The sequence below is a fragment of the Cyanistes caeruleus genome, chromosome 6 (genome assembly GCF_971803275.1).
Source record: "Cyanistes caeruleus chromosome 6, bCyaCae1.hap1.1, whole genome shotgun sequence".
Classification (NCBI taxonomy): Eukaryota; Metazoa; Chordata; class Aves; order Passeriformes; family Paridae; genus Cyanistes; species Cyanistes caeruleus.
The window spans coordinates 46,179,368-46,192,288 of record NC_141706.1 but is presented as its reverse complement, the minus strand read 5'-3'; the positions used below and the strand labels follow the sequence as shown (position 1 = coordinate 46,192,288).

Genomic DNA, 12,921 nt, shown 5'->3' with positions numbered 1-12,921 from the left:
GTGGATTAATTTCAAAGTACGTACATAGAGAGTAACTTAAGTTGGAAGGAACCCATACGGCTGACTGAGTCCAACTCCTCCTCACATGACTACCTCAGACTAAACCATATGATGTAAGGAATCATCCAGACACTCCTTGAATTTGGACAGGATTTGTACTGGACTCACTTCCCTGGGGAGCCAGTTCCAATGACTGATTAACCACCCACCCCATGAAGAAATGTTTCCTAACATCCCACCTGAACTCCTGATGCAGCCTCATTCCACTTCCTTGTGTCCTATCACTGGTCACCAGAGAGAAGTGATCAGTACATCCCCATCCACTGCTCTCCTTGAGGTAGTTATAGACTGAACTAAGGTCACTCCTCAGCCCCCTCCATGATCAACACACCAAGCAATCTCAGCTTCTCCTCATCACTCTTGCCCTCAAGACCTTTCACCAACTTGGTTGTTCTCCTTCCAGATAAACCGCTTCTTGCTTTGATGAAGACTACAGCTGAGCTTAGCTCATCATCTATACCAAAATCAGATTCAGAATAATCCTTCAGCTCTGAAGGCAGTAAAGTTAATAAGACCACCTTCAAGGCTAACACTAAAGAATGGGAGCCTTGGTGCAAATTGGGCTGCCTTTATAACCCTCATCTTACTGAGTAAATAAATTATCACCCACAAGGTATAAACTTGTTCATCCAGCGTATGATACCAGAGTAAGCAAAGAGTTAATATCAGAGTAACCACTTCAGGTAATCACTTAACTTCCATTACAGCACTGAGGAAAGTAAGAGTAGATATACAGATACTTAGTCCCCAACAAACTCAAGTGCCCAAATTAACAAAATATAATACTAGGTAGACCAAAATAAAAGCTATCTGACTCTATAGATGGATACATGAGGTGAAGGATAGAGAGCATGTTTCCCAACCTCATTAGCCCAAGTTCTTCTAATTTCAAGCTCTTACACTCTGAGAACCTCAGCACCAAGAAAGCCATGAGACAAAAATAACCTAGCATTCCCCACTTTCATGTCATCTATCTGGTGAAGACCCTAATGCCACCACAGGAACCAGTGGCAGCAGAAGATAGAATGCGAAGCCAGAGTTGATTCTGACTCTTGTAACACAAGTCCATTGATGATAAATTGACAGTGCTGGTCATTTCCTAAGTCTTCCAAAAACAGCCATAAAAGCTTTTTAGGTCTTCCCCAGCCTTATGAGAAAGAAAACTGCTGCTAGCAAGCTAAGAACAACTTCCTAAAGAAACAGAAAGTTTTTCCAGCAACAGGGATCTTGAATCTTTCAATCAAGCTCTGGGTACTAAATCATCAGTATCAGATAGGCACCATTTAGAGCAATGAAGTGACAAGTAAGAAAAACGGTGGAGGGATAGACCCCCTGTTCCTATAGAAGCTATAACTAAAGACCTATCCCTTCAACTCATCCCTTCAGGCTCAGCTGACAGTTTAGTTAAATTTGAAGATATAGTTACATTACAAAATTTACCTTGCCCATGAGATCATCAAAACACCTGTCTTGAAGGGTACAGACCTCCTGAATCTGCTTGTAGCCAGATGATTCTATGGATGACCTTTTTCAGATTCCAATGGCATCTTTACACACTGGCTTCAAAGCAAAGATTGACAGTAAGGCTATAAAAATAGAATGGATTAAGCTTTGCAAAAAAAAAGGTAATGGTAACAGGAAATCCCTGTTTAGCTTTTCTGTGACATGTCATGTAAGAAAACAGAAAAACAAGAAATATACATGGTATATGTATGGCTGACTTAAGTGACTAAGCATGGACCTGCCTCACATCAAGTGTATACAGAAAATCCTTAAGAATCTCAAACTCTTAGTGCCCTGCAAAAGTCATAATGGAGCAGGTCAGCACCATTCAAAACTACAAAAGGCTTCCCCCAAATAGGTCAACTGCCACCACTAAGAAAGTTAGATGTTCATGAAGAACAGCAACATAGGCAGTTGAGAAACTGGTGATTCGGCACAAATGAAGACTTTTTACAGCATTTAGCTCCAGGTCAGCACCACTCAAGTCATACAATAGTTTATTGTTTACTTTTATCTCAACATAGATGTGATTAGAAGCAAAAGCCTGACCAATTCAGCCTTAGGACACAGAAACAGCTAAATAAGAAACTCATTGCTTTGGTGGGATCAGTATGCCCATTACCCTATACTGGCCTGCTTTCTTGATTGGAGACAAGCTCAACAGTGTCACAGCTGGGTTTACTAGAATGTGAATGAAACAAGAGGACTTCAGTCTGCTGCTTCTTTAGGCTCACATTTCAGTGAGTGCAGAAAACGGTGCTACACTGGCTGCTGGCAAAAATATGTGCTGCACCCAGCTGCCTTCATTTCATACCCTATTAAACCATCCCACAGGGAGATTCTCCATTCTGCCTGAAAGCAGGCCTTACTGCCTTTTCTAGCCTACCCAGAAGTGCTTACTTCAGGCGGAAGAAAGACGCAGCCTATAATCAGCTTGGGCATATGCAGCCCTACTGTACCTCCTGTTCCCACAATGAGATGTCACATCCCTAAAAAAGTGCAAAATCTGTATTTCTCTTAAAGAAGGCTCCAGAGGTAACCACCCACTCAGCTGGTGACCAGCTTCAGGACAGTGCAGTGATTTGGAAGCCAGCAACATGCCCTCCTCTGGAGTTGCTTACTAGTTAAAATAATTTTTATTAGGAACTTAATTTTACATAAGGAATTATTAGTTAATCATAAAGGACAAAACAGAGGTCTTGGATTACACTTTGTTAATAACAATGCATGAACAAGGCAACAAAATCATGCAGTACTTGCAGTGCTTTTGTGATGCACTTCAGAGGAACAAAACTGAGAATCCCAAGTCTTTTGAAAACTGATTATTACTAGAATGCAGTAAATAGCTCACATTACATGGCCAAAGTGGAACTCACTACACTGTTTACACAAACTGTCACCAGCACTATTTTTTGACATTAGAAAAAGAACCATTCTGAGCTACCACTCTCACTTTCTGGGCAAGCACTGGCAGCAAGAATCAGCCCGTCTCACTAGTGTTATCTTAGAAAATGAAGAAGCCATGAATAAATTGTCTTAATTTAAATCTAGAAAACAAGTGTATTACATATAAAAAACACTTACTTGTGAAAGAACTGAAGGACGACAGCAGTATTAAACTATTAGAGAAATAAAGTGCGCAACCTCATCTGGACAAATAAGTACTCATGATTTAATTTTTAAGAAGTAAATGGCAATTGTACAGGAGTTCTATTCTGTATTACAACATTACAAACTGTAGAGTGAAAAACAATTTAGTTGTATTTTTTTAAAAGTTTTTCAAACAATACCCAATCTCTGCATCTGAATTTCAAATAAAGGTTTCTAAAGTCTGAGATACTTTTCACATGATCAGCCCTTCTTAGGACACACTCAGTTTCATTGTTCACAGCTCAGAATGAAAGAAAATAATAAAAAAATAAAAACACCAACCAAAAAAAACCCCAAAAACCTAGCTCTTGTGAGATTCTACATGCTGCCTTAAAATCTTCATTCCTAGTTTTCTCCTTCATGCTAACAGCTATGAGCTGAACCATTATGAATGCTTCCAGATAGAAAAACTGAGTATTTACAACAAAGTTAAAAGCTGTACAACCAAAAAGTGTCAGAACAAGACACACAGATAACAAATTAACCATACAGCATGATGGAAGTTCAAATCCTTGAGACAAGGACCACCACTAAACTGTGGGGGAAGGTGGCAGAAAGTACTGAGCTCTGGAAATGCCTAAGTCTCCCTAGGGAAGCAGTATGGCTCCTACTTAAGCTCTCTTTCCTGGGAAGCTCTTAATTTATGTTTACACTGAAATAAATGGAACAAAACAGTTTATTTGTGGGGGAGCATCTGAGAGGGTGGTTAGTACAGCCCTGGGGATGCAGCAGGAAGTGGGATAACCTCAGAGCCAGGCCCAGCAGAAAGTACATGAGGAACATTAGTTTCCATATATACAGCTCTAGAGACACAACTGAGGAAGGAAAAGGGAGAAGCCAAAAAAAGAGGCAGCTAAAGTGGTTTTGATGTGCCTTTTTTTCAGCTAGGCAATACAGTGCCATTTCACTGAGACTATTATCTAACTCATAAATCCCTATGTATGACCAGGTCCTTCAACTTTGAACCAAGGCATCAGAGTCAGTCAGGAGAAATTACGGTGGAAGAGGTGGCTAGTTTTGGGAGTTAACTGAACAACCTATTAGTCATGGTTCCTTGACTCCTGACTGTCTTATTACCCCCATATATCCAAAGATGCATTTATGCTGGAGTATTGAAAGCTGCAGAATTGTCAATACCTAAGTGCAACTCAAGGACCACATAAAAGGATATAACCTGTCACAGCTGGTTCTAATATAAGTTCCAGTACCTAAACACAGGATAGCCAAAGGCCAAGCCTTTGGCCTTTGGTTTAAGCCCTGACTGAGACTTTATCTTCGTGCATGCATCCACACGAGTGAAGGACGGCTAGGAGCAGGAGGAGGCCTCTTTAGGGAAGGTTGGGAAGCAGCCACTGGAAAGTGGGAGAAGGCACACTGCGGTACCAGCCGCTGCTTTCTGGAGCCCGTCCCAGCATGTGCTGGCAGTGAGCTCCCCAGAGCTTTGCCAGCAGCACATAGCTGTGTGCAGCTCCTGCCAGGGACGGCCTCGGACACCCCCACGCGGCGCTCTCGCCCCAGCACAGATCATCGCCGCCGCTCCAGGCACTGCTGCACGCCGCTTCTCCCCATCCTCACACGCACTAGGAAAATGCAAAACTACATTGCTAGATGGCTCAAGAGAGAACAGAAAATGCTCTAAAAACATGTTTAATCACTCACAGCTATTCTTTGCAAGGGCACTAGTAAATCACCAACTTTCCAGCACTTCCCTAAGTTCATTTTCAAGTCCCTTTTCATCATCCTAATTTCTTTTCTTGCACGAAACTCTAATCAATGGTACTGACACATGGTGAACTAAGATTCCATGCTCCCTTCCCTCACCAAGGCCTATGCTGAGGAAAAAAGAAACAAATGCTGAGGAAAAAAGAAACAAATCAAAACAACCAAAATAGTATCCAGCTTCCTTGCACTAGGGTAGGCACTTTTCTCTCTAGCATGACAAAGCTGGAGGTTTCAAACAGTGGTCAACAGGCAATCAACAAAGATGTTCCCAGTGTCTTACCAAAGCAGCTGCCACGATGTGAAAGAAAACTTTTACAGGCTGAGGCAATGGACAGCTCAGCAGAAACTAGAGTCTTGATAATCAGGTCCTCCACGCTGGCCATCAGTGCTGCAAGGGAGGGGGGGGGAGGAAAAAGGAAAAAAGTAGATTGTGGAGTAAGACATAATATTCAGAAAGGCACAAGAATATGCACATGTATATACACCTTTGTGAATCAAAGCACATGAGACCCTATGGATGACAAAGCAATGGTGCTTGGAAATCCATGCAAGCCCAAGTATATAGAGACATGCATAAGTATCCTAGTGCAAAAGTACTCACAAATGAGAAAGTGAGAATGGTAAATGTGGGTATATATGTACAGTGCAGGTAAGCAGAAACATATGGCAAACACATCAGCACAAGTCAGCTGGAGTCTGACCACTGCCCACTCAGAGTATTAGGATTAAAAAAAGAGTTAAACAAGAGGGGGTTAGTGAGATAAGCCCTCAAACTACAGAGAATAAGCCATAGCACCGAGATATAAAAATTTTTCTTGTGAACTTTAATGAGATAACTATTCTGTAACACTGCACCTTCCTCTAAAGCAGCTGTTCCTGTACCAAAATCCATAAATCTTTTCAAAATTTTGTGACTGGTGACAGTTCCCAGTCCTGCTGACCTAAACCCACAGTAAGCTCTCCCCACTCTCCAGCTCCTGAATGAGCCTGTGAACAGAGCTCAGGAACAGGAGTCTGAGCAGACAGAAGAAGCAAAAGGCAAGAAAAGATGCACATTAGACATAGACCGGGATTCTGCACTGGACTTGGGATGAGTCATGCGATAGAGAGGACAGCACACTGGTTTTGTTTTCAAGGACAAGCAATAGAGAATTGAGAGAAGGGAGAAATGAACAAATACTGGAGTCATAGTCTCGGAAGTTAGTTAAAGATGAAAGGACAGCCTTCCCCACCCCTCAAAGGGAGCACAAGCAAATCCACACAGACATCTGGCAATCCCTGCTTCAAAGTGTATCTTGTAGAAAACACTTGACTAGAGAGTTTACTTTAGGTCTACAATTACTATTTCTCATGCTCAGATGATGGCATGCAGGGACCTGAACAATTACAGAAAGAGCATGCAAGCAAATTCAAATGTGAACTTCTGTACCAGAAAACAACTAAGTGAAACCAACACAGCATGGAAACATCCCAGCACACATAAACAAACCAGAGCACAAAAACCCTGCCAGCCCAGACAAGGCCAGCACTTTTCAGCCAGCATTCTGCTTCCCTATGACCAGAACCAGATGCATCAGAGAAAGGTGCAAGAAGTCTTGTAATGGATAGTTCAAGAAATCTGCTTGCATTGCTCAGTAGTTTACTTAATTATTTGGAGTGTATATTTTATACTTGAGGTTGGGGTGAGGCATGGAGATATATCAATATTAATAAATATGCATTCACAGCTTGCTGAACACACATGATACAAGGTATTGGACAGCCATGAATGCACATGATGGAAAAACAATCTACTTCCATCTGAAAGCCAGATTCAAGCCCCTTTCTCCAGCATTTGAGTATTCCTTGGCAACATCTGCAATATGGGCCATAGCTGCTAATTTTACTGATGTCTCAGTATCACAGGTAAATTATCCCTTAAAGGATATACCCGGATTCTGCTCTGCAGATGGAGTTACTCCCAGCAGACCTGGCAAAGGTGTGGAAGAGGGAGCTATTTTATATGAAACACAGACTAAATGAAAACACTCAGCAAAAACCTGAGCCATGGAAAGATGACACCACATCCAAGAGTCATTCAAACTGGCACAGTTGTCCAGAGGTTGGTCACTCATCAGACTGAACAGGTCATGGGAGCAGTAGAGGGAGGGAAGCTTTTAGAAGGAATGGAATGACCTTAAGAAACGGGAAATGTAGGTAAAATATTAAGAAACACACCCTGAGAAAGTCCCAGAATACTAGTTGCAAAAAGGAAGGGGTTAGGCCTTATCTCTGGGGATAGGGAATAAAATGCACAGCTCTAGTAAATAATGAACAATGCTTCCCTCCACCCTGCTCTGGTGCTAAATGGAACTCACTGGGGCTCTGCCTTGACTTCTTAGAATTCACACTAGTGAGATGATCAAGATCCAACAAAGAAATAAAAGAACAAGATTTTTACTGACCTGCAGTATCTCTCCCCTCTTGTTTTAAGTACCTCAGCATTGCACTCATGCTCCACTTGTTTCCATAATCCTCTACTTCAGGATCATCACAGCTAAAAATAAATGAAAGAGGGAGGCTGACACCACTGGCCTACCTCTGTGGATCAACATTAGACCAATTTAGGTAAACTGACCCAACCTCTAAAGAACAAGTTCCATTTTCCATCCAAGTACCTGACATAATCTCCACTCTTCTTGTTGACACTGTAGTTGGTCAGATGCATGAACTGGTTTTTGATGTTCTTGGATGCCTGGTCATACCTCACTGTTGCAAATCTGTAAAGAGGAATAAAAATTCACAGTATTTCTTGAACAAGTGGCATTCTTGCCAGATACAGCAAGTATGTCACTGCAAATCACAGACTACCACACAGACCACTCAACAGCAACACCTAGGGAGAGAATGCATGTAAATGAGACTTCATCAAATGCATAATACAGTTTATCCTCGAAGGACACATCGGGTAAAAAATAATGTAATAGAATGTGAATATAATGTAATAGAATAGTTGCAGTTGGAAAGGAACTACAATAGTAATCTAGCCCAACTGCAATAATTTTCTTACATTACATGTAATCCTGCTTCAATACATATTTTAGGCCTCAGACTTTGGAGAAAAATAAATTTTAAAAAATGAAGGGCAGAATCCAGAGCATCTGGTAGGTAGAATGACCAGTATGAGGCACTGATAATCACCATAGCTCGTAACAGCAAGCACGTTCCAGTTCAAAAAAACCCCCAAACAACAACAAAAAAATCAACAAGAGAAAAAACACCTTCACTCTGACAATCCTCCTGAGAGAACAAGAGCTTAAAGTGTCAATGTCTTGAAAGAGATAAGGGGAGTAAGAAAAGGTAAGGGGAGAGTCAAACACACGCTATCCAAAGAAGCTCCACCAAGAGGAAAAGTATGTACCAAGGAGAGCAGGATTAGCTGCATAAAAAGGGGAGTAAGTATGGGGGACACCTCAATGCAAGAAAAAGGAGACAGGATTCAGGAAAAATGGAAGAGGGAGAGAAAGCTGGATGATCTGCTTTTGCAATGAAATAATATTCAGAAAAGAATGCATCTGCAATTTTTTTTATTAATAGTCATCTCTCTTCATCCTTCCCCAATTATTTCCCATAATTCAGAAGAAGCTGAACTATACAAAGACAGCTATCAAGTTACACAAAAAAATAAAATAAAAACACAATCCTTCATTTAGAAAGAACTGCCAAAAAAACAAAGACATTAATTCTCAGTTAAAACAACGCCACTACTGCCCTCCCTTGGTAGCCATTTTGAGAAATACCTGTTGCCTTAAGAACTATACCAGCAAATCTATGAAAATGCTTAAATGTATCCTTAAATACACATGTGGAAACAGGGGAAAAAAAAAAAACCCAAACAACCCATGATATAAATAATTTTAAGTGGCAAGGTTAAAAGAGTGAAAAATATTTTGTGCTATATTTTTCTCAGCTTTAACTTCATATGAAGTCAGAGCAGCTGGCAACAAAAGTAATTGGAAGTTTGGATCCCCTTTCCACATATTTCCACAGCTTAAAATATTTTAATTTCTTTTCAGTTTAACTGTAAGTTTCCTGGATTTAGCACATCTATTCTGAAAAGAATTACAAAAGCCCTGTCATATATTTTGTTCTTATTTATGATTTCATCATCTCCATCTTAACAATCATTTACTGGAAGCATACTAGAAGTATTTGTTGCAATATACTTTCAGCCAGATCCTGGAAGATACTGAGCACAATCAGAGAGCCATTTCAAGTCCTCCTAGGTACTTCCAAGCAGAGGGCAATTAGTTTAATCATGCTTCTCAGCTTATGCTTTCAATTTTTCATCCTCAAATATGAGAATAGGAACCCCTGGCAGACACAGACAACATTCTAAACAACAGTATTTCTGTACCTTCAAATGCTTGCATTAGCTGCCTTCTACAGAGGCCATCCTTAATTATTAGGTGGTCTGAGCTCCATGCTCAGAATTTTACATTTCCAAGGGGACTGTCTATTCAGAAGTATTTCACTGTGTTTCAGAGCTCCCAGTACCTAAGTACCTCTTTTACTAGGATGCTATCATCTTGAAGGACATCATGGGCAGAACATTTAATTACTCATATCTACTATCAAAAAAGCCCAAGCTTTAAATAACATAACGCAATGCTTATTAATACATTCACCCAGAGCTGGTTTGACCAGCCTCATGCTAAGTGCAAGCCTGCAAATGGAAAATCCAAGCTATTTCTAGAGCTTCTATCAATAGCCTCTGGGTGTCAGAATAGTAACAGATCAGAATACAATGCTAGCACATAGCCCATACTCCTTACACTTTTGTGTTTTGCACTTGCTTGAGACAGAAGAGTGTTACTACCTCTGAAATACCAGTCACAATCACTTTCAGTACTCTACAGTTCTACAGCTTTTCAGAGTATACTTTACCGGATCTTTCTTCCACTGTAGTAACTGTATGCTCTTCATTCACCACACTTGTCTCCAGGAAGGACAAGAGATTTGCAGGCTACAGAATGTCTTGCTTCAGCAGAAATTTACCATTATTTTAGAGATAGCAAGGTCATAGGAAAAGGCCTTACAGTAACAGTGAAAAATAGAAAAGGAATGCTTGTAAAATTTTCTAGGTGTTAACTTGAAATTAGAATTAACTCTTGAGGAATCTTATAATCTTTTAGAAGATGACTTCATTTAAGGGCAATGCTCTTTTCCAATTTCATTCTGGGCCACTACTAAGAATAGAATATATGTTACTTAAAAGATAAGGGCCAAGATCCTAAAAGCAATTCAAACACTATATGCTAAGCAGGGACAGAAAATAAAGGACAAGCCTCATGTTTTCCTAGCAACAGAATTACCACAAGCATATGCTGCAATATTTTGCATGAACAATTTTTCTAAACACCAAAGGCTTCATGCCCAGGTGTCTCATATTGCTATGACCCAGCCAAAGAGTGATGAAGGCACAAGTACGTGAGTCCAGATCACCATCTGCCAGGATAGGACTGTTTGTGAGCCAAAGCATTACTCGTGGATGCTGCTATGTGGGAGCCTGCAATCAGACAGGAATCCAAGAGTACTCCTAAACCAGAGGTTGGACTGTCTACACGTGGAGGCCCATCTTCAGCCAAAAAAGACTATTTTATCATGGGAAAACCATCTAAACACTATCTTCTGCTTACTAGTACTATATCTTCTTACTCTGCTTCAAGGAACTGTCATTTTCCCCCACTGTGATCTGCTCCTGTCCAAGTTCTGGACTACTCCATAGACCTTGCAATGCAGAGACCCAACAGACTTAAGAGGCATCACTGAGAAAGTGTGTGTGGGCTGAGTGGTTCAACAACTAGATCCACACTGCTTTTAATTCTTACATAGAATTTTCCTGTAGGACTTGTCAAGTGGAAAAAAAAAACTAGGAAAAGGTAAAATTTTCCACTATTAGTCAGACAGGAAGGTTTTCTGCCACTTCAGTGCATTCTTCTGTCTCCACTTCATCTAAACCAGCAGTTCTTCTTATTGTTAACAATGTGAAATACTGTGCAGGTAGCCAAGAAAGGAATGGATGTCTGTTCTGTATCCACCATCCAAAGAATATCAACTCTCTTTTGGCCTGAATTCAGATTTGCTTTCTCTATAACACAAGTTCTAACCACCGGTTTTCAAAGTTGAATGACTGAACTTTCTTTCACCTGCCACCTCTCCAATGCACTTGGAGAGGGTGCAGGAGCAGAAGATACAAGAGGAATGGCCCTCTCTGACACCATTAACCTGGGTCATCTCTGAGATACGTATTACACAGAAATAATTACACAGTTCAGAGCAGCAGGAATATAGGAAGCACCTTCCCGTGTCCTAATGTTATGTATTGCTTGCATTCACTGTTGAAAATGAACTGCAAGTGATACTAGAGATATCCACTTTCATTAACTTGTTTACCTGGCCTTACTGCAGTCACATTCTCTCAAAGATCCTCCCCACCTAATGAATCTTGTCCTTTTAAAGTCTGAGGAAAGGGCTAAGTTAAGAAAATTAAGGACACATTCTAACATGGTATACAAGAGGTTAGATGTCAAAAGCCTCTAAGCAGAAATATTACATGAGAGCTTCTACCCCAAAACTACAGCTGGAAATAGGAAAGGTTAAACTGAGGTTGACTGTGCATTGTTCAGTTTCCACACTAACTGCTGCCTGTAATACAGCCTCCCAGGCAGAAGTATATGCAATCATATTGGGAACAGTCCCAGCAGACTCACACTCTTTCACTGCAGTTTCTCTTTCCCCAGCAGGACAGAGGAGATGCCCTTCATTTCTAAATTCAAAGCTTAGAATAGAGAAGTGATACTTGTACATTCCACTGTTCTCATACATCTGTTCATGTCTCAGCTGGTCACAGCCAAGTCGCACAGGTGTATTCCAGCTTGGATGAAGGCAACAACCCATTCTCTATACCAGCAACTATGCACTACTACACAGCTCACCTTCCCCAACAGCACACTTCCCTTCCCTCTGGCTGTACTTCATCTTGGATCAGAGAGAAAGAAAGAACAATCAAAAGCAAGCAGAAGGGGGGCAGTAGCAGCAGCAGGTAGCCTGGGCAGCACAAAAAGAAAATTAAGGGAAAAATCCTCACTAATTCCTTCAGACTTCAGAACTGCTCTCAACCTCCAGACTAACAGTATAACATCTGGAGACATCCCAGCTCTCTGCTTCCCTGTCATGCTTCAGGTTCACCTTTGGTACTCAGATACTGACAGATTCCAGTCTTCCTTCCCTTTATTGTAAGAGTTCATTAAAACCCTCATAACCACACTTAAGCCTTAAGGTCACCTTCTCCACAAGTGCCATGCAAGCTTTTTCCCTGCTAACTTAGCAGTCTATAAAACATGTCTGAGCTCACCCCGAAAAATCCCCAAATCTACCACACCAAACTTTGGCCCTTTACCCACATCCCTACACTGCCTTAACCCAAACAACTACCTTTTTACTGTCACAGCTTCAGGCAGGAGAGTAACCAAGGGACTGTACAACGCTCTTTGCCTTATCTTCAGCATTACTTCAGGAAATGAATTAACCACAAGGTAAAGTTTCCAAGTCATTTCAGAAACACGTAAACTGGATCATTAAATATTTACAGAAGATGTTACATGGTTTTGCATGAAACTTGACAGCTCTGGAATGCTTATTTGAGGCATCTAGTCAGAGCCTGGGAAAGGAAGAGAAGAAGGGGAAAGACTCTGGAGTGGGAAGAAGGAAAGAATAGTTAATCCCTCTTCTCTCAAATGACTTCTACAAAAAAGCACACATTATGATAGACTTTTCCATGACTGCACACAGAGTTCCTGCATAAATGTCCTGGAAATAATCAGTGTAGTGCTTTTACAAGCATGCTCCTCACGTTTTATGCTTGGAGTCACTTTCCCAGCCCCTCATTCCTCCCCATGCATTAGACTTTAGCCTCCCTGTTAGTCTATTAGCTGCCACTTTGTT

At 41.0% G+C, this 12,921-nt stretch overlaps 1 protein-coding gene across 50 annotated transcripts in view; it reads right to left on the bottom strand.

Annotated features, from left to right (window-relative positions):
- The window catches only part of TTLL5 (tubulin tyrosine ligase like 5), a 129,699-nt gene that overhangs the window by 98,801 nt on the left and 17,977 nt on the right, over positions 1-12,921 (bottom strand). For 49 of the 50 annotated variants that reach the window (XR_015288120.1, XR_015288116.1, XR_015288107.1 and 46 more), the window contains 3 exons: positions 7,593-7,694; positions 7,380-7,471; positions 5,216-5,323 (listed from right to left, as the gene is read on the bottom strand). Coding sequence is in view for 27 of the 50 variants with exons in the window: in XM_086893361.1 (XP_086749487.1) it covers positions 5,216-5,323; positions 7,380-7,471; positions 7,593-7,694 (302 nt within the window). In the remaining 23 variants the exon portion in view is untranslated. The remainder of the gene's footprint in view (positions 1-5,215; positions 5,324-7,379; positions 7,472-7,592; positions 7,695-12,921) is intronic. The other variant, XM_086893377.1, reaches the window with a different exon arrangement.